The sequence below is a fragment of the Ambystoma mexicanum genome, chromosome 6p (assembly GCF_040938575.1).
Source record: "Ambystoma mexicanum isolate Mex_15411 chromosome 6p, UKY_AmexF1_1, whole genome shotgun sequence".
Taxonomy (NCBI): Eukaryota; Metazoa; Chordata; class Amphibia; order Caudata; family Ambystomatidae; genus Ambystoma; species Ambystoma mexicanum.
In genome coordinates, this window is record NC_090935.1 from 580196314 (window position 1) to 580218559 (window position 22246).

Genomic DNA, 22246 nt, shown 5'->3' on the forward strand with positions numbered 1-22246 from the left:
CTTCAGGACCTGACAGGGTGCTGCACCAGGGTGATACATGCCCGGCTTTGGAGTGCCTCACTGTAGGCTACTCCCCTCCCCCCTTTCTCCATTGTGAGATTGGGCGTGAGCTTTTTCCTTGCTAACCTGATGACTACATCTACCCGAAGTCCTTGCAGCAGATTATCACCTGCACTTGCTGCGAGCTGCAAGTTAAGACAGCCTCCCTGATGATGTGTATTGGCACAGAAACCGTTCGGAGGAGAACACCAGTGGCTTGGAAGGTTGTGCAGGGAACTGGAGTGCGCCCCTTTCCTCGTTTTTGCCATAATATATATTTGTAAATGATGTATCTTACTGTTTTTAGAACATGCCTGCACTTTCTGTAACATGCAAGCTCAGCGCCCAGTTGCCCAAGGGCTCAGTGCGCTCTATAAATAAACTAAACTTACATTGGTTACTTTCTAGACCCAGCACAAACTATCTTACAATAGGGTGCTGGAGGGGTTACTTAGTATCACCTTTGTCTAGTTTCCCATGTAACATTTTTGTGTTACCCTTTCCTCGATGAATGGCTGGTGGCAGTGGTTTACTTTTAACTACTGTGGTGTGTTTTTACTGCAGGCTGCATTCGTAGCCGCAAGTAAAGCACCCAAGGATGCCATTTTTGTCAAAATGGCCCCGGTTTTCTTTTTTCACCATTTCTATGGACTAAGAGTACGTTAGTCACTACAAAGAGCAACTTATAATTTCCACAAAGAAATGGCGAAAAAAGACCGGGGCCATTTTGGCAAAAATTGCACCCTTGGATGCTTTACTGCGGCTGGCAAGCTTGTACATAAGAGTAAGGTACTTCTCGAGATTTACTCTGCGCGCCAAACCAGGCCTGGCCCCTTTGTTCATTTTGTCTTTGGCGGGATTCACGAGTGAAGCCTGCCTCTGCCTCCAGGGTGTCTGGCGGGGGTAGGATGCGAGGGTTGTGCCTGAAACTCCCTGTGCTTATTCTCCTAGGAGACAGGAATGCACTCTTAGGTGATTGGCCGGCTGGATGTCCGGTAAGGACAGCCACCCTGCTTGGTGACTGACAGCTGGGCTGGAATGAATGGGAGAAACCTGCATATAAGGTGAGGCTTTTTGGCTTGGAAGGCAGTCTCGACCACTGGACAAAGGAATCCGAAGAAGAACTTGGAAGAGACGCCTGCTGCAACTCCTGGACCGTTGGTTTGTCCGGTGAAGTCCTGCTGCTGTGCTGATGCTCCAAATTCGTATTGACAGAGAAGCCCCTGCAAGGACGACTTCTCGCCCTGAGTTGGTGGGACCAATCAACTCCAAAGAAAGCCAACTGACATTCTCTCGGAGCTGGTTGCATTTCCACAGAGTTGCTGCTGGAAACTGAAATGCCAGGGAGAGGAACACCAGATTGTGTGCGTTACTTTTAAGTTAGCCAAGAGTACCAGGAAGATCCTCCAAACAATCAGGAAGCAGGACTAACCGAGCCCGAGCCCCCAAAACAGAGTGCGGGACCCCAGAAGCAAGGAAAGGCCATCTCGACAGTCAGAATCCGCAATGTTGCTATTTGCGGTAGTCGCGAGTGTTAGGCAAAGTTTGTATGCAGTACCCTCTGGGGTTGTCTGGTCATTACTTCGAATTCCAAAGGATCGAATGCAATACATTCAAATCAAAAGGACTGAAAAAATAGACTGGATGCCTTTTTTTAAATGTATTATTTTTTTGGTTTTGGTATAGGTAAAATTAGTGTTTTTTGCCACTACACACAACTATGACTACAGGTGTAAGCAAACCAACCTTTGGTATAAGTCTGTACTACACAATTTTGGTAGTGTTGCTGAGCAGCCAGGGGAATGTGAGCTGTAATGGTGTTACACAGAGGTCTACAGTTACAAGTATTCAAATTAAACTTACACTCAAGGTTTCTTGGTAAAAGACTTATTTATTTCACAGTCAGTTATAAAACATTCACTAGAAGGAGGAAATCTATATCCCACAAAAATATACTTCAAACTATCAGTTGCTGAGGCATTTTAAACTACTTTGAAGGAGGAGCAAAATGGCATTCAGAATATTTGAAGTAGGAGCAAAAAGGCATAGGTTAATAAAAAGATGATTACAGTTAATCTTAAACAGTGCAAATAGTTTGAGTTCATCAGAGGGGTCAATTCAATGCAATTGGTTAGGCCAAAGTCAATGGGCTAAAGTCTTGTATAGGATAAGGCAGTTCTGGTAGTTAAACGGAAATATCTTTGCCACAGTTCTCAGAAGTAGTTTGTAAAAGAAAGATTCATATGTTGGGTCACAAGCTGACTAGGCCTGCAAGTTGCTAAAGTTTCAAGCACTTTCGCAGTGAGAGGTAAGGTCTCTCGGTCAGGTTTTCACAGTACCTTACAAAGAAGAAAAAGATGCAGATGAAGAAGTCTGTTCCTGGCAGTTCCTGCAAATCTTGCTGTTCCTGAGCCTCAGTCGTGGGGACAAGAGGGAGGATGCCGGGGGACGCCTGCACTGAGACTGGTCAAAAAGCTGGCAAATGCCAAATCTTCAATTCTGGTAACTGTAGTACAGCACACAAGCTTGTGTCCCTCTCCCTGGTTATTCGGTTTCCTGCAGCACTGAGGAAAATACAACCAGCTCTGAGAATGGAATCCAGGTGGCTTAGTGTCGAGTTCATTGGTCCCACCAACTCAAAGGGAGAAGTCGTCCTTGCAGGGCTTCTCTGTCGAGATGAACTTGGCGATTCAGACCTGCAGCAGGGCTTCACCAGACAAACTAACGCTCCAGGAGTTGCAGCAGCCGTCCTCTTCCAGCTCGTCTTCGGTTTGTTCCAGTGGTCGACTGCCTTCCAAGCCAAGAGACTCGCCTTTTATCCAGGTTCCTCCCATTCATTCCAGCCTAGCTGCCACTCACCCAGCAGGGTGGCTGTCCTTGCAGGACAGTCAGCCAGCCAATCACGCTAGAATGCATTTAGGTCTCCTAGGGGACTAACCACAGAGAATTTCAGGCACCTCCCTCACTTCGTGCCCACCCTAGACACTCGGGCGCCAAAGGCGGTCTTCAGTCCTGAAGCCCGCCAAAGGCATAGTAACAAAGGGACCAAATCTGGTTTGGCGCGCAGAGAAACTCTAGAAGGACATTCCCAAAAAGAAATGGTGAAAAAAAAGACTAGGACTGGTTTAAACAAAGGGGGCTCAGACGCCATCTTGAAAAACATGGCTCCCGCGATTTAATGCTACCGGTGATCGCGGTCAAGAAAAATCATTATAGTTTGTTGTAAAACCACTGCCACCAGCCATGCCGAGAGAAAAGGGTAGCATTTGACTGATACATGAGTTTCTAGACACAGGGGATACTAGGTAAACTCTCCAGAACTATTGTAAGATAGGGTGTGCTGGGTCTAGGAATTTGAACACACTAGTAAAGTCAATTTCACTTTACTTTCTCTGGGAAACCGTAGTTTATCCCAGATAAGGTATTTAAACCTTGGGACAGCCTAAAAGGCTTCCCTGTGTCACTGCACTTTTATGAGCATTCTCCCTAACAGAAGTGCCACTTGTTGGAAAAATTGCCAGTTGTGAGCAGTGACCGCCCCATTGCAGTGCAGGAGTCCCCACAAGTCCTCCCTCTTGTCCCCATGACTGAGGCCCAGGAACACACAGATCTGCAGAGCTGCACAGGAACAGAAGTCATCTGCTGCACTTTTTCTTCAATACAAAGGTACTGTAAAGTCTGAGAGAACTTACCTCTTATTGTAGAGTCGCTTGCATCTTCTACTACTCACAAGCCTAAACAGCTTGTGACCCTACATTGATTCATTCTTTTCTTCAAAGACTTCTAAAATATCGTGCAAAGACTTTTCTACTTACTTACCAAAAGTGCCTCAGCCCATATAAGACTTTTGCCCATTGACATTGGCTTAGCCCGATATACTGAATGACTCTGCTTAGGTGATCCAAAAGTATTTGCCTGCTTAAGAATGACAATGCAATACTTACCGTAAAAGCATTTCTGATGGTTGTATCTGCTTAGATTCACATGCTGTGCATAGTCCGACATCCAGTGGTCACTGCAGAGTATTGCATTTTGTTTTTCGTAGTCGAAAAGGGGATGTCGACAAGGCGTGTCTGTAACACCATCCCTATAGTGACGTGCAGTGTACCCACAAACTCTCACGCGTCAAGGTCCCTCTGTTTGTATTTTTTCTGCCTTGAGGGAGCCTATTAGACGTGAGTGCGTACAGAAAAGAGAGATATAGAAGAAAGTCTATGTTCCTTCCATCCGAGCGGGGAGGAAGGGTGGGCGCATGTGAATCTAAGCAGATACAACCATCAGACATGCTTTTATGTTAAGTAATGCATTGTCTTCTGATGTTTGTTAATCTGCTTAGAATCACATGCTGTGCATAGACTAGCTAGCAGTACCCGGAGTTGGAGGTGGGTTGTGAGAAGGAACAGTAGAGAAAAGATGTCTTAATACGGCTTGTCCCACCTAGGAATCAGATCTAGAGTGGGCATCTAGACAGTAGTGTTTTGTAAAGGTGTGAACAGAACTCCAGGTTGCCGCTTTGCAAACTGACTCAAGCGGGAAATTTGCAATGAAAGCTAAGGAAGCCCCGGTGCCTCGAGTGGAGTGTGCTCTTGGCTTGAAGGGTAGTTCTCTCTTAGCAAGAGTGTAACAGAGTGATGCATTGTATAATCCATCTAGAAATAGTGGATTTCGAAACTGCATCTCCTTCTCTTCCTGCTGCCACCGAGACAAAGAACTGATTAGTTTTTCTCAGTGGTCTAGTTCTTTCCATATAAAACATCACTGCTCTGTGAATATCCAGTGTATGCAGGCTCTTCTCACATAAGTTTGAAGGATTTTGAAAGAAGGTTGGTAGTTCTATTGACTGGTTGACATGGAATTTAGAGATAAATTTTGGTGCAAGCCTAGGATGTGTACGTAGAACCACCTTATCCTTATGAACTGTAACAAAGGGGTCTAGTAAAGAGCCCTTGTAGCTCACTTACTCTCCTAATGGAGGCGATGGCTATTAGAAAAGCAGTCTTAAGAGTGAGGTCTTTAAGTGTTGCTTTGTGCATGGGTCGAAAGGGAGACCCCATGAGCCTGGTTAGTACCACATTTAGGTCCCATCCGGGAGCGGGGTTAGCTATGGGAGGGTGGATCCTCTTCACTCCTTCCATGAAGGCTTTAATAACTGGGACGTTCCACCATGACACTAAGTTGGGAAGTGGTGTATGCGGAAAGTGCAGCTAAATGGACTTTAATAGAGTTAAACACCAAGCCTGAGTCTAGTAGGTGAGTCAGGTACAGAACAATTTGTGTGGGAGAGCAGTCAACTGGGTTGATGCGCCTTCCCCTACACCAGATGACAAATCTTTTCCATTTGCTAGTGACAAGTGTTAGGCTTTCTAGCCTCCCTGAGAATGTCCATGCATCTCTGCGGGAGTTGAAAATGTCCAAATTCTATGATCTCAGGAGCCAGGCTGCTAAGTTCATGGTCTGAGGGCATGGATGTAGTGTTCTGCCCTTGTCCTGTGACAGCATGTTGTACGGGCAGGGAAGTTTCACTGGAGGAGATAGGGACATCTCCAAGTGAGCAAACCAAGGTTGTCTGGCCCACATAGGGGCCACCAGTATCATGGTAACTTGTTCCTGGTGCATCTTGTGCACTATCTTGTTGAGAAGGTGGAGTCGGGGCGGGAGGTGGCTGGGGGGGGAAGCGTAAACAAATTTCCCTGACCTTGGTATCGATAGACCGTTCCCCCTGGATTGGTTCTGGGGGTACCTGGAGGCGTAATCTTGGCATTGTGTGTTCTCCAGAGTTGCAAACAGATCTATTTCTCGGAATCCCCATTGTGTGAAGACGTTGAAGACGATGTCTTCATGTAACCGGCATTCGTACTCTGAGGGCAGAGGGAAGTCTCTGCTGAGTTCGTCTGCTAGCAGATTGAGTTCCGCTGGTTAATGTTGTGACAGTAGGAACATGTGTTTGAGATCCCACTTCCAGATGTTCTGGGACAGCTTGGACAGTCCTGGAGAGCGAGTGCCCTCCTGCTTGTTGAGGTAGTACATGGCTGTGGTGCTGTCTGTGAGGACCATCACTGTCTTCCCCTGTAGGTGTGCCTGGAAGGCTTTCAGTGCCTTCAACACAGCTAGTAGCTCCAGTAACTTTATGTGCTTGGATGCTACGCTCGGTGTCCAGGCTCCGTGAGCAGTCTGATGGGATAGGTGAGTCCCCCCCCATCCTGTGAGGGATTTGTCTGTGGTTAGAGTGGTTTCCACTGCGGGTGTGGCAAATGGTTTCCCTATTACCAGGTTTTCCTACGACCACCACCGTAGCGAGAGAACCAAGGCCTGCAAGACCACCACCAGATCGTCCCATTGTCCGCTGGCCTGACACCACTGCTGTTGAGCCACTCTTGCATTGGGCGCAGGCGCGCGTGAGGTACCAAATAAATACATGACGCCATCATTCCCAGTAAGCGCATTGCTTTGCGTACCGTCACCTCTCGACTGGCCACATATTGAGGGATTTGAAACAGCATGTTTTGGACCCTCTCATTGGAGGGGGAAGACGAGGCTGTCTTTTGTTCGAATTAGAGCCCCTAGGAATTGTTTGATCTGCCTGGGGTCTAAGCTGGACTTCTTCTCGTTGCTGGAGAAGCCCAGTTGAAACAAAAGGTCTACAGTCTTTTGGGTGTTTGAGAAGCAGGTTTCGTAAGAATCCCCTGTTATGAGCCAATCGTCAAGGTAAGGGTATACTGGGATGGACAACCTGCACAGGTGGGCCGCTGCCACTGCCAGTACCTTCGTGAATACTCTCGGCGCTGATCCTATGCCGAAGGATAGCACTCTGAACTGGTAGTGTTTGCCCTCTATCATGAACCTGAGGTATTTCCTGTGCCCTGGCAACATTAAAATATGAAAGTATGCATCTTTCATGTCCAGTGTTGTCATGTAATCTCCCTGTGAAAGCAGGGGGATTACCTCCTGTAGAGTCACCATACGAAACTTGAGGTTTGACAAATTTGTTCGCTGGCCGCCAATCTAGTACAGGGCGCATGGTTAAGTCCTTTTTGGGTACAAGGAAGTACACTGAATAAATACCTTCCGTTACCTGGGATAGAGGCACGACCTCTATAGCTCCTTTTTCTAGTAGTTGGTCCACTTCTTGAAGAAGGATGGCGAGGTTTTCTGGTGACATGCGTTGTCCCCTTGGGGGTCTGTACGTAGGGGAACTGTTGAATTCTATACAGTAGCCGCGGGCTATGGTTGATAGTACCCAGCGGTCTGATGTTATACCCTCCCATGCTGGAAGAAAGGATGTTAACCGGCCCCTGACCGGCAAAGCATGGGTGGGGACCCGAATCTTTGAGTCATTTGGTGTTGGTGGCTTGGGAACCTCTAGGGGTGGGACCCTGACCTCTTCCCTTGCCACGACGTTGTCCTCTTTGGTTATATTGTCCACTGGTGCCTTGGTTAGAGGACCAGTTACCTGCAGAGTATTGCTGCTGCTGTTGTTGTTGCTGGCGTTGGCCTCGAAAAAAACGTTTGTTGCCATAACCACGTTTGTTGGGAGGCCTTGAAATTTGATCTAGTGTCTTGATTGTGTCAAATTCCTTCTTTGCGGTCTCTAGTGTCTCATCCACCGTCTTACCAAAGAGGTTTGCATCTTCTATAGGTTTGTTAATAAGAGATGCTTGTGTTTCAGGCTTAAAGCCTGAATTACGTAGCCATACATGCGTTTGAGTAGGATTCCTTGGACTAGGGAACGCCCAGCCATCTCTGCAGCATCCAGAGTATTTTTAATGATGCTTTGGTTGACTAAGGTCCCTTCAGTCACCGTGGCTAGAAGGCGAGTAAGTAGGGTTTCCGGTACCTCCTCAATGTCCTTTCGTAGTTTGCTCCATTGTGCATCTGCGTAACTTGCCAGCAAAGAGTTGTTGTTGGCAATTCTTGCGGAAAAGGCAGCTGAGGCTGTAATCCTCTTTCCTAGGGCATACCATTTTTTACCCTCTTTATCTGGTGGTGCCTCGCTAGTTGACAGCTCTCTTCCTGGTGTTTGTCACCACTAAGGAGTCTGGTACAGAGTGGCCCCTGATGTAGAACGGGTCCGATGGAGGACTAAATCATTTTTCTAACTTCGGGTTGACCCCTCTGATCAACGCGGGAGTGGATAGTGAAGGAATAATTTGTCTCTTTACTGAGGCGAGGAGGGGAATGGTTTGGCTGACATGGGGTTTCTCCTTAATGATCTTTTCTACAAAGTCGATGTCAGGAGAAGTTTCCCCGGTCTCGATCTCGAAATGCGCTGCTGTCTTGCGTAAGAGTGCATTAAAGGTAGGTTGATCGTCTATAGGAGATGTATTCCTAATAGGTGAGTCTTTGTGGGGACAGGTTTATGGCTTCAGGGTCTGAAAACGCTGATGGGGACTGCCAGGGCTGTGAAGCGCCTTCTTCTGGGTCTTCTCCGAAGCCCCCATCACCCATATCCGGGTTGTCTTCAAAACCTTCCTCTAGGTTTTGTTCCCCTTCATTGCCCAAGAATTCATCATCCTCCTGAAAGTGGGGGTCCTCTCCAGTGAGGCCATATAAATCTACATCCTCTTGGGGGGGATCAAACAGGCTGGCGTACTTGGCCCTGGGAACCTCCTGAGGTCCCTCTCTTGATCTCTTGGGTGGTGGAAGGTTCCGAGTCTCCATAAACCTCTCCATTTTGTCCATACAGAACTGGAGTCTCTCTAGGGTTTCTTGAGGTACCCCAGAGCAGTCAGGCGGAAAAAGGGAGGGCGTTCCGTTAGAAAATGCTTCGACCGATCCCATAACGTCGAAGAGGTTCCCCTCGCCTTCTGAAAAGCCTTCTGGTAGGCTAGGAGTCCCTCTCGACGGAGCGGGCAGTTCCTGTCTTCCTTCTGACCTTTTCGGCATTTCCCGGGCCTTATGAGCGGTAACCGACGTCTCTTTCGCCGTCCGTCTCTGGCTATCAGTGGAAATAATCTGCATCAGGCTCTCGACAACTGTCTGTCGAGGGTACCTCCGGCGTAGACGTTACAGGCGTTGCTTGCTCTACACCGACTGGCGCTCTCTGCCGGTGCACGTCTGGCGGTTTAGTGATAGCGCCCTTATCTGGGGGTAGCCCAGTCGCTAGTCGTGTTTGCGAGGGGGGCTTCAGACTCTTACGGTCTGAGGAGGCCGCCAGTAGGACCTGCGTCTCCGTTGGCGCCAATGCTCTCTTCGTCTTCGAGGAAGAGCCGTGGGTTGTGTGTTTATGGGAATGTTTTCTGTGTGCGTCCTTGTCGCCGGGGTGTTAATCCCCCATAAGCAGGTCGTGAGCCGAGCTTGTCGGGGACGGGGATGAACGACGAGGAGCGTGAACGCTCCTTAGAGAGGTCTACGACTTCTGAAACGGACATCGGGTTGTCACATTCCTCGTCACTTTCGGCGGCGGCGGGTGATGAATCAGACCTAGACATGGCGTAGGCTGCCCACCTCTTGACCCTACGGTCTTTCAAAGTCTTCGGCTTAAGGAGCTGACAGGCCGCACAGCCGTCTTCTTTGTGGTCGAGGAGCAAGCAACGGTTACACCGTTTATGCTCGTCTTTCCAGGTAAATTTGCCTTTGCAACGCGGGCAAAACCTAAAGGGTGTCCTCTCCATAGCTGAGGAACAGATTGCATGTGACAACAACCCCGAAGGAAAGGGAGGGGAAAGGGAAAGGCATTCTCAAAGAGAAACAATAAATGTCCCACGACCCCACTCTCCCTACTGTATTTGGCCGTCGAGGCCGGGCTACGTGTTCGACGGAGGCGGTTGTTCGCCGAAGGCACCGCCGTCGGAGATCTTGATCAGCGGTGAACAGCTTTGCAGCTACGACGTCGAAGGAGGGATGTAAGTAATAACATAAGTTCAGGGCGACCAAAGGTCGAATAAAGTTTTTTGCAATGTCTCTCGAGGAGCTCCGCATATAGGCGACCAATATCTGGGTGGAAAAAAACAATCTGAGGGACCTGGACGCGTGAGAGATTGTGGGTACACTGTACGTCACTATAGGGAGAGTGTTACAGACACGCCTTGTCGACGTGCCCTTTTCGACCATGAAAAACAAAATGCAATACTCTGCAGTGAGCACTGTATGTCGGACTATGCACAGCATGTGATTCTAAGCAGATTAACAAACATCAGAAATGTGTGATCTCTTGTTTGTTCTAATAACCTTTTCCTTGGACCAAGTGCTGAGAGTATTCTAAATGCAAACAGTAAGCTATTAATGTCCCCAGCACCCTAGCTATTGAAGTCACCTGAGGGTGTAGGGTGCGAATGTGGGCCATCCCAAAAGTGTCTTTACTGATTTAGAAACTAAGTGTGTAGTTTTATAGTGTATGTGTGTTGCTTTTATATTGCTCCCTTCTGAAGCAGGCTTATTCTAACCGACTGATGAATCCATTAATAACTGTTTATTCAAGAAACCTTGTAAGTGTTTATTTGAATACTAGTCACTGTGAATCTCTGTAACTCCCCTACAGCTCACATAGACCCCTCTTGAGATCAGCCTGGATGCTCAACATGCTACCAACCTGTGTTGTACAAGCTTATACCAAAGGTTCCTATTGCCAGGAGGTCAGGGTTGTTGTAGTGCACCCAAAGGTACTGAATACAATCTTTGCCTAACAAGGGAAAAAGCTAGAAACAAAAGACTGCAATACAAAAAGGCAGGGGACTTTAGATGCAGACCAGCTCAAAAAGCGAATTGGGAGTCAAAACACCAAATAAACCCCTCATAAAACCAACAACTAGCCCAAAAAACGATTGTAATATAGACACAAATCCCTCCAAAAGGCACCCCCAAACAAAGCCAAAAAACAGATTGAAATCCAAGAAAAGCAACCACAGTACCAGCCAGGCTCCAATACTGCTTACCAAGTGGCCTCTGTGCAGGATGGCTACAGATTATCAGTATGCCCACCCTCTTCTCCTACCTGTTCCCCCCTCCTCATGCTTACCAGAAGCATGCTGGTCTTTATGGGACACTACGGGAAACTCAAAGATCAGCAGCAATAGGCAGCTTCTTAGGATCCAACACCTTTGAATCTTCCAAATTCTTTTCAGCTCAGGGGCAAGAGAAGCAAAAATGTGTTCCAGCATGACTACATTAATCATGTCTTCAAAAGTGGTTACCTTACCACTTTCTACCCAACCACTCAAGTTCTTTAAGGAATCAGTCACAGATGTCATCCAAGTATTACTCTTTTATTCTCTACATCGCTAAGCTTTGGGCAGGATTCTCTACAAGCTTATTTCAGTTTGTCAAAATATTTTCAGTCAGCCTTCGACATTTCCATAATGGCACTGCAGCCAGAATGGGATAGTGTGCTGAGCAACCTAGCAAGCTTATCAGGTTTGCCTACATCTTGTACCTCACAAGCATATTCAAAAGCAGTCAACCAATCAATTATATCATTTTTGTCATCATACATACTCAACCGATCCTTAGGAAATCCGGGATGAGAAGAGAACCCTGAACTACCCCCAGAACCTCTGGAGGAGCAATGGGACAATTGAAGTCTGGCCAACTCCAGCTGGTGTTTCCTAATCCTTCGGTTTCTCTATCCTGTCAAACTCCAGCTTAGCCATATCATACTTGAATGAGTAGGTTTTGCCTTCTTTAACTCAAATAATGGCTCAGCTTCATAGGTTGACAGAAACATGATACGCCCTCTCCTCTTCCTTATCTGTGTTCTCAATAGTGGTAGTAACTACAAGTCCATTGCTACTGAAGGGACCTGCCCCAGCATCCACTGCATCACTACCCAAAGGTAAATGAACAATCCTCTGCTCTTGAGGGTCCATTACTTTTTGTAGGAGATCTGCTTTTTAAGCAGAGAATGGCAATCCTCTCTCTGGACATAACTTTTTTTAATGTTCTACTTTGAGAGCAGCAAGAGTAGCCATGGTAAATATTTCCTTATCTAGTAAGAGTAGACAACTGTTATATAGCCTATTACTTTTAAATCACAGTGTTCTGTATCAATACAATTATAGCACTACACCAGTGAAAAACATTGGGTACCCAAGAACTTATCCAACCACTGAGCACAAACTTGTTCAGATGGATTTATTTCTAGAATCTGGCCTGGAGGACAGATTCTATGGGGCCATCCTAGTAATATAGCGAAGGGGCTCTCCACGTTTACATTGATTGGGTTTTGGCTAACCTCTCAAGAGTTGCCTGTTCACTAGAATTAGGGTGGCCCCTTAGAGTGGTCTACCAGGCCAGATTCTAGAAATCCATCTCAACAGGCACTTCAAAACATGCATGGTAAAAATTGAATAATCCATCCATTCAACACCCTTCCCTTATGTCAATGAAATATGACATACTGCAGGCTTGACGAAAACCTTACAACATTTACTAGAAAATGTAAATATCATGGCATCACTTACTCAAATTCAGTGGCAAAATACTTCAAGAAGCCCACAAAAAGCTCTCCAATAGATGATCCATTCTTTGAAAAGAATGGAGGAATGTGACTTGGGGCTTGAGGTACGAGGTTCAGCTGCATAGTAGGAGCAAAACATTCCTACGAAAAAAAAATCCGAAACGGTCACAATTCACTTCACTGTATGTTTGTCAAAAGAAACAAATTACTTTCATGTAACAATAGCTTTGCAGCTTGACAAGTTATAGATGCATAATTCTGCCATCTACATTTTAGATGTAAAATACCAAAGTAATTTGAGTTTATGAAAAAAATCTATTTTGAAAAATGCTGTTAAAACTAGATCACAAAAAAAGGAAAAATAGAATACAAAGCAAAAAAAAACACATTAGAAGCAGCACACGTGTTACATTTCAAGGAATTAGGTTTTTCTTGAGTAGTGACCAAAATATATATATTTTTTTCCAATACATTTTTATTAGCAGATTTTCATAGAAACAAGAACAAGAAAACAACAACCTGTCCCCCAAATCCCCACAACTCCCCTCCACTCATCTCCCCTCGATTCCTCCCCTCCCCTCCCCCACGTCCCCTCTCAGATCCCACAGGCTCAGAGAGCTCGAAATCAACAAATGAGATGACGGCATAAACAGTCAAGGTAAATTCACAGGTCAGATTCGTCCTGAGGGCGGATTATGCCCAGTAGTTCCATCGCCTTGGGGCACCACGCACCCATGCACCCTCCCTTAGAAATGACAGAAGACTGGCCGAATCTGTATAAAAGCGCATGTGACATCCCTGGATCGAGTAGGTTAACCATTCCATAGCGACCAATGTCCAATGACCTTCGAGTTCCACTTTCTAGCTAAAACCAATGCAGCAGACAGCACCATTATCACATATAATTTACGATCGGCTTTAGAGGGCAGAGTAGTGAAGACCGCATTCAGGCCCAACAAGTCCCTACCCCTTTCATCAGACCGCTGAAGCCCCAACACCTGGCCAATAGCCCGCTGAACCTGCGACCAGAATGCATAAAGTTTCGGGCACTCCCACCATTTGTGGCGCCATGAGCCCGCCGCACCGCATTCCCTCCAGCATTTCTCTGAAACCGTGGGGAACATTTTATGTAGCCTACGGGGGGTGTGGTGCCATCTCAATAGGAGCGTCACCCAGATCTCGCGGATTTGAATAGACTTAGCAAGTTTTGGGATTTGGGACCACAGCCTAAGCCATTCCTGTTCCTCTATGCCTGATACAAGATCTTGCGCCCATTTATTCATACAGTTCTTGGAGTGTATGGGTTCCTCGCGTTTTATTAGTCTGTTAATGGAGGAGATCAACCCCCTATCACCCGACTCAGTATCTAGAAATTTTTCAAAGTGGGTAAGGGAGCGAGAACCTGCATACTTTACTGATGGATGAGAAAGCCAGTGCCTGATCTGGAGGTACGAGAATCTCTGCTTTTCCCCCACTCCAAAGTCCCTCTTACACTGCTCAAACTGCTTCACCTCACCCCCCTTTAGCATATCTCGCAGCATCCTGCAACCACCCGAAAACCATGGGTCGAAGCTCGGGTCATATGTGGCCGCTGGGGATAATTGTGGGTTACCATGCAAGGGTGAGAACGGTGATGGGAAGGAGGTGATCTGAGCTCTCACGACGGCCTTATCCCAGGCCTCCCCTATTGTTGACGTTATTATACTACAGTACATTCTGGTCGGCCTGTCTTGCTTTGGGACCCACAGGAACCCCTCCAGGTCCCTCCCCACCACTTCCCCGTCCATGGACCTCCACACCTTGCCTGTCATCCCTTTGCCAGTCCCTAATGACCCTCAGTTGTGCTGCCATATAGTACACACAGAAGTCCGGTTCCCCTAATCCACCTCTTTCCGGCAAATCCTTCATCGTGGAAGCTGCTACCCTTGGACGCTTTTGGTTCCATACGAACCTATTAGTTATTTTCTGCAGGGCTCTGAAAAAAGAAGTAGGGACACGGACCGGTAGGGCCGCGAAGTGATACAGGAGCAGTGGAAGAATAGCCATCTTTAAAGTATTAACTCTACCCAACCAAGAAATCTCCAGGGGGCCCCAGTCGACCAGCTTGGATTTCACCTTCTGAAGAAGCTGAGGATAATTTGCTGTATATAAGTGCTCCACAGCTTTGGTCAGCTGGATCCCCAGGTACCTCAGTGAGGAGTCCATCCACCTATAATCGTAAATCTTTCTGAGGTCCTGAATGGCGGACGAAGACAAAGTAAGGGGAAGTGCCTCAGACTTCTGGATATTAATTTTTAGGCCCGCTACCTGCCCAAATCTGTTAAGCTCTCTTCCCACCGCCTGCAGTGAAATGGTCAGGTGAGTCAATTAGAAGATCATGTCATCGGCAAAGGCCGCAATCTTGTGGACCTCCCCCCAAATGGGATTCCCTTGACATCATCAGCCCCTCTGACCATCTCCAAGAACGGTTCGAGGTGGAGGGCATAAAGGAGCGGCGACATCAGGCAGCCCTGCTTGGTGCCCCTTCCCACCGGTATCGGAGCGGAGACTTGACCGTTAATTGCCAGATGTATGACCGGGTTCCGGTAGTTCACTCTTACCCGAGTAATAAAACCCGGGCCAAACCCCATTCGACTGAAGACCGCAAACAGGAAGCCCAACTCAACCCGATCAAAAGCCTTCTCGGTGTCGATCGCCAGGAGGAGGGCCGGGATGTTCTTTTTTTGAGACTTTCCAATCAGATGTGCCAACCGTGTCACATTATCTGAGGTTTGTCTGCCCTTTATAAACCCCAACTGGTCGCAGTGAATTAGCTTGGGGAGGATGGATTCAAGGCGGTTAGCTAGAATCTTAGCATGAATCTTGGAGTCCACGTTAATTAAAGCAATAGGATGGTATGACACGCAGTCTGTCAGATCTTTGCCCCATTTATGTATCAATATTACCATGGCCTCATTCATAGAATTGGGGAGAAAGCCCTTCACCGCCATGCAATTAAACATTTTAGTAAGAATTGGAATCAGGAATTCCCTTTGGGTCTTGTAAAATTCAACGACAAACCCATCAGGACCCGGGGCTTTCCCGGATGGAAGGTTAATAACTCTCCTCACTTCATCCGCCGAGATCTCGACCTCCAGCGCGACCCTATTGTCCCGCGACAACTGTCGGACGTCAACATCCCGCAAATAAGCATCCTGATCTGCGCAATCAGGGAAGTTTGAACTATAGAGGGCAGTGAAGAATTTAGTAAATTGAGCTTCAACGTCAGAATTCGACGTAAGCAAAACTCCTACCTCACCCTTTATTTTTATTATTGTCTTGTCACCTGCTTCCTTATGCAACCTTCTGGCCAGCAAGCGGTCAGCTTTGTTGCCTTTGACGTAGTATCTTTGTCGCTGACGGAGGCTACGTTCTGCCGCTCTTGTTTGTATGAGGTTTAGCTGACCTCGCAGAGCCCTGTATTCCTTTTTGGTGGCCGCCAACATCCCTGTGTCCATGCGAGCCATAATCTCCTTTAACCTTGCTTCCAACCCTAATTCCTCCAACCTCAGTTCGCTTTCCCTTCCTGCTTTAATTGCAATGATCCTTCCCCTAATTGTGGCCTTCAGGGCTTCCCACCAATTCTGAGGGGTAGTGTCTTCCCACTTATTAGAGTAATCCACCAGTTCCTTCTCCATCTCCCCAACCAAGACCGGATCCCTAAACAGCGGGGCTGGCTACCTCCATTTCCAGACGGACAGGGGACCCTTGGGCACTGCCATTATCAGAGTGAGCGGGGCGTGATCTCCCAACACTATCGCTCCTATCTCCAATGCTGTCACCCTCCCTAATAGTGGCTTCGAGATCCAGGCATAATCTATCCAGGAATGCGACCTGTGTGCATGTGAGTAGAAGGTGTACCCCCTCGTCTGTCCGTAAAGTTCCCGCCAAGTGTCCACCAGGGCCAAATCCTGCAATTTCCTTACCAGATTCCCTGATGGGCCGCCCTGACTCCCCCACGATGTGGAGCTCCTATCTATGGCGGGGTCCCAAGCCAAGTTAAAGTCCCCCATTAGGGCAATGTTACCCACAGCGAAATTCCCCAGTCTCGTGAGGGATTTTTGTAGAAAGGCATCCTGGGCCCGATTAGGGGCATATAGAGTTGCCACCGTGAAGATCTCGCCCATGCCTTCCACTAACACAGCCAGATACCGTCCCCGACTATCCTTCTGCATGTCTCTAATGGAAAGACCTGATCTGTCTCGTACTGCAATTAAGACCCCCCCCTTTCTTGGAGGCTTGTGTGGCCTGTACCAATTTGGAATAACCCCAGAATCTAATTCTGTGAGAATCCTTGGTGTGCACGTGAGTCTCTTGCAAGGTCACTACCAGGGACTGCTCTCTCTTGAGAAACCTCTCGACTCTTCTCCTCTTAACTTGGGAATTGAGACCATTCACATTTAGGGATTGAAATTTTACAACCTGGGAACTAACCATTAGCTTGAGCATATTAACTCTGAAGAACCCTGTGAGCAGCTCCTCAAGTGTTGCACTAGTTGTTTGCAGCATGCGCTTCTACCAAGGGCGCCGTGCCTAGGCGCCTCACCCTGAATCTAGAACCTCTCCCACCTCCCCTACCCACCTCCCCTCTCCCACTCATTCCCCCTCCAGGCGGGAACGACTGGCCCTCAGCCCCCCTCGTGAAGTTGCCACGAGAGCCGATCCCATTAACCAACCCGGAAACTCCCAACGCAGGGAAACCCTTCCCCATTCCAAGACTCCCAGCCACCCCCTCAACCCGTAACCCACACAACTCATTCGAACAACCCATCAACCACTAGTGAACAGCTGTCGGTAATGCCCTCCCCGGGCTTTAATCGTTAACCGAGCTCCACCAAGGAAAGTCTCATGAGACTGACTGAGGACCACACTGCCCAGTCAACCGGTCGCTGGCCCCATCATCAGCAGTAGGCTTCGCGCGACCCGAGTCTGTGTCTCCTGGGCTTGGCTGTAGACCATTCCCATGGCTTTTGAGTAGCTGGTGGCTCGTCGGGGCCCTCTAATGGGGGCGGAGTCTGCCCTTCTAGACCCAACAAGGACATCCCTTGGTCGCAGGTCGTGATCTTATGATGGGAACCTTGCCACATGAAAGACAAACCAGAGGGGTGGGCCCACCTGTACCGGATTTGCTGCGATCTAAGGAAGGACAGGACCCATCCGCTGCCGCTTAATTAGGGTGCTCCTCGCCAGGTCCTGGTACAGCGATATTTCTTGGCCATTGTAGGTGATACAAGTTGCCTTTCTCGCTCTTTCCATAACCACCTCCTTCATTGCATAACTATGGAAGGCCACCAGCACGTCTCGCGGTCTGGACCCTTGTTCGGCCGATCGCGGACCCACCCTGTGGACTCTATCGAACTGCATTTCAGGGTCTGAATTGGCTTCTAGCAGGTCAACAAATATAGCTTTCAGGACTGGGCTTAACTGCTGGTCCTGGACATCTTCCGGCAATGATTTCACTCTAATGTTTGCCCTTCGAGACCGGTTCTCCAGATCCTCTGCCAGTAGCTCCAGGTTTTGCGTTGCCACAGCCAGAGACTCTAGCAGATTGTCCGCTTTTCTGGCGTCCTCTATGGCCCGCTCATTAATGTCCACTCTCTCCTTGACTTTATTAACGTCTCTTAAGTTCCCGTAGATTCTCAGCCAAGTCCTCGCGCAGCTTGTCCATTTGCTGCTGCCACGCAGTTGTGATTTTCTCAACTAACTCTCCCATAAACTGCGAAAGCATCGCTTGGGTGATTGGTTTGCCTTGACCCTCGCGGGGACATCCGGGTGCGCTCTCCGGGGAGTCTTGGGCCGCCTGTCGGTCCTCGGCTGTGTCTACCTCCTTGGACCAAAACATCATGAGGGGGCCCTCCGGTGCCTTTTTGGGGGTCTTCCCTTGGGGTGGACATTCTTTAATCTCGACATGGCTGATAAGGGTGCCCAAGCCCCCCCCATCCCCAGGAAGCGGCTTGAGAACTCAGCAAAGGCTCCCGGTCAGCAGAGCTGTGGGCGGGAGGAGCGAGCGCACCCCAAACCGGCCAAGGCCCTAAGCAACTGTGCACCCTCCAGGCAAGAACCAGTTGGCGCCCCTGCAGGCCAGGTCGAGCAGAATCTATTTGGTAGCGCACAGGAATTGTGATGGTGGGGACCCCCGCTCCAAAGCGTGCCGGGCGAGTCTCTCTGTATTACATAGCTGGGAGAGCTGCTCCATGCCCCGGCCCCCGGAGAGCCCACGAGTCTGCCGCGCCGGGAGCCCGCCTTCCACAGCAAACTCAGATCTGGGGCCACCTCGGACCACCCGCCCCTCACCTCACCTCCAAAGATATTCCTCCGTGGAGGGGAGCAGGAATGATCCACTTGCCCAGCCGCCTACGGGGCTAAGCAGGCCGCCCAAACGTCCTCACAATCCTCTGGGGGAGGGGAGGGCCACTCCAACTTCTCCGGGGCCAATCTGAAGGCCCCGGGCCGCCTCTGCACACTCTGACGCCAGCCGGCCGAGGCACGACAGACAGGCGAAGCTCGAGGGGACCAGGGGGGAGGGGCTTGCAACACACGGCAGCTGCCCGCTGATGCCCCCCCTCACACGGCACAGCAGGGACCGAGGAGGGGGGAGATCACCAACCGCCCGGCGGGCGCCGGCCAACGCAGCCCCCGGGGCCCGGCTCAGCCCGCAGTCCAACAGGGCGGCCCAGCTCCAGCGCGGCCGCCTCGGTCCCTCCCGAGAGCGTCCGAAATCGAGGAGGACCAAGGTCTTCCAGGGAGCCCCGCCAATCCGTCCAGATGCCGGGGAGGGCTGCTTAAGCCGAGGACGGGACTGGAGCACAACGCAGGTCGGGAGCGCGGGGCGACGCTTCCTGCTCCCTGGGCGGCCATCTTGGAAACTCAGCAAAATACATTTTGATATTTTAAGCAATAGAAACATTCACCCGTTTCCTTTTCTTTCTTTAAACTCGGTCTGCAGCCTCTCAGAAGCTTAATGAAATGTGTTACAATGACATTTTCCATTGAAGCATCACTTTTTCAGTGCACCAGCCCAGTTTATGTTTATTGTGTTCTTTTTTATAAGAATAAAACAAAGAAAAACCAAACAAGTCATACAACAATAAACAATCCATTTAAGATTTAAATTAACTTATGGGGTGGAACATGGTGAACCGGCACGTCAGACATAATTCATGATGTTTTTATTTCACAAAGACAGATCTTTGGAATAAAGGAAATTTCATGGCGTCATTGGATACTTCGAGTTCATTTGCATTTTCATAGGAGCGAAAAGACTTTCCACCAACATGGAATCGATGATGGATTTTCTTCATAATTAATTTAAGTAATAAATGGTCCATAAGTGGTTATGTATTTGGCTAGTTTGTCAGAAATTGTGGCTGTGATCTTTTCCATGGCGCATACATGCCAAAGCCTTCACCACCACAAATGAAGGTGTGGGGGTTACTGCCGATTTCCAATTATGGGTGTTGGGTAACATTTTTAAATGTATGATAAATCATCCTGATATGTGTCAACCCCAGAACCTTTTGCTTGGACTTGTTAATTATTTTGCATTGTCCCTAGGTGAGTGGGAATCTTATCCCCTCTCACCTAGTCTTTTACTCTTTTTATGGGTGACCTTTTTATGTCTCTTCATAGTGTATGATTGGAGTGAGTTTCCTATAACATTTGGGCTTAGGCTGGGCTGCCCCGTTGGGTTTTCCTTTGTAATTTCTTTAATTATATATGGGTTAACTACTGTTCCCAAGCGGTAAAGAGGGAATTCCAACCTCTTTACATTTTATATAGTGAGCACATCCCACCTTATGTGGAGTGCTGGAGGAGGATACAATGTATCCCTGTCTTACTTACCTCGTAACATTTATGTTACAAATTAAAGTTTACGTGAATGGCTGGTGGCAGGGAAGAACAAGTTACTAACTGGTAACGTTATTTCGACTGGATGTTCCTCCAACGTATTTCTCATCTTAGATCTATTCGTCCAGCTTTAGCTGCTTTGGAAAGGTTTTCTCTGCAGAGGGCGCTGTGCGTCGAGTCAAAGTCCCTCGAAGGTGACGTCATCGGGTGTACAACTAGCACGTGCACCGCCCGTTGGCCTCAGTTCTGTTTTTTCCCTCTTGCTCTTTTGTATAGATAGTGTAGGTAGCCAGGGGTCAGCCTTGAGACAGTTGAAGTGGTAATAACACCAGAAAATCTACAGAGGGGTAGGATGGGAGGGCGATGAGGAATACGCTGGAGGAACATCCAGTCGAAAGAACGTTACTAGTTGGTAAGTAACTAGTTTTTTGAATGGATTGTGTCCTCCAACGTATTCCTCATTTTAGATAGACTCTCAAAGCAGTGTAAAAGTTATTTGGAGGAGGGAGTAGATTTTTAATATACAGCAAGCACTGCTTCACCAAAAGCAAGCTCTTTAGAGTGGGAAGCATACAGATTATAGAATGTAGAAAAAGTGTGCAGCAAAGACCAAGTCGCTGCTTCACAAATAGATTTTATGGAACACCTCTTTGAAGGGCTGTCGAAGAGGCTATGCCTCTGGTTGAATGGGCCCTCAAGCCTTCTGGTGGATCTGTGCCCGCCAATCTGTAGCATTCTGAAATGAAAAGCACAATCCAACGTGATCGGGTTCGTTTTGACACCGACTGACCCAACTTCCTTCCGGTGCAGCCAATGAAAAGTTGATTATCCACTCGAAGCTTCGAGAGCCTAGAAATGTAAAAGTTTAGAGCTCTTCTCGGGTCCAGCCTCTGCAATCTTTCCTCCTCCTTGCTGAGATGAGGTGGAGGATAGAACACGGGCACAATGATCTTCTGATTTAAATGGAAATCAGACAACTTTAGGTAAGAACGAGGGTTTAACCCTCAAAACAACTGTCCTTGTGGAACACAGTATAGGGTGGGCCAGAAGACAGTGCTGGCAACTCGCTCACTCTTCGTGCAGATGTTAAAGCAACCAAGAAAACAGTTTTCAACGTTAGTAATCTTAAATGGCATGTGTGCAAGGTTCAAAAGGGGCACACATCAAAAACTTTAGAACCAGATTAATGTCCCAAACTGGGACTTGGAAAGCAGAGGGAAAAACACATTGGTGAGTCCATTTAAGAATTGTACTATCAATGGAATTTTAAAATAGGAACATTCTTCTGAAGAGTGCTTGAAGATGGAAAGCGCTGCAAAATAACCTTTAATGGTCCCAACATTGAGACCTTTGAGACCTCTATGAGCCAATGATAAGAGGAAGGATAATACTTCTTGAATAGGACACAGAAAAGGAACAACATTCTTTTCTCTGCACCAGTTGCGAAACTTCTTCCAGCAGCAACGGTACAAAGATTTTGTTGCTGGCCTTCTCGCCAAAAGCAACACCTCCATGACGTTATCCGGAAGGTCCCAATCCCAATCCTTATATCTCAGCTTTTCAGATACCAAGCATGAAGTTTGAGAGTCCTGACCTCTGGATGGAGAACCGGGCCCTCCTTTTGTGAGAGAAGGTCCTCTCTGAGGAAGACGTAACGGAGGGCAAATGGACATATCTAGAAGGTCCGGGTACCACGTTCTCCTGGCCCAATCCGGGGCAATTAGGATCATGTAGTTTTTGAACCGTCTTAGCCTCCTGATGACTTGAGGAATGACGGGGATCGGAGGGAAGGCGTATAGCAGTGGGAAGTTCAACTGAACCACAATCGCGTTCTCTAGGGCTCCTCTCGGGGGAAATTCCCTCGAGTAATACCTTACGCACTTCCGGTTGATTCTGGTCGCAAACAGGTCTACTCGAGGGGTTCCCCAA

The 22246-nt window shown here is 48.1% G+C and overlaps 1 protein-coding gene across 1 annotated transcript in view; it reads right to left on the reverse strand.

The window, feature by feature from the left end:
• Window positions 1-22246, reverse strand: part of TENT2 (terminal nucleotidyltransferase 2) — a 1145598-nt gene that overhangs the window by 184434 nt on the left and 938918 nt on the right. Inside the window, exon 11 of the mRNA XM_069627408.1 lies at window positions 12435-12571. Coding sequence (XP_069483509.1) covers window positions 12435-12571 — 137 coding nt within the window. The remainder of the gene's footprint in view (window positions 1-12434; window positions 12572-22246) is intronic.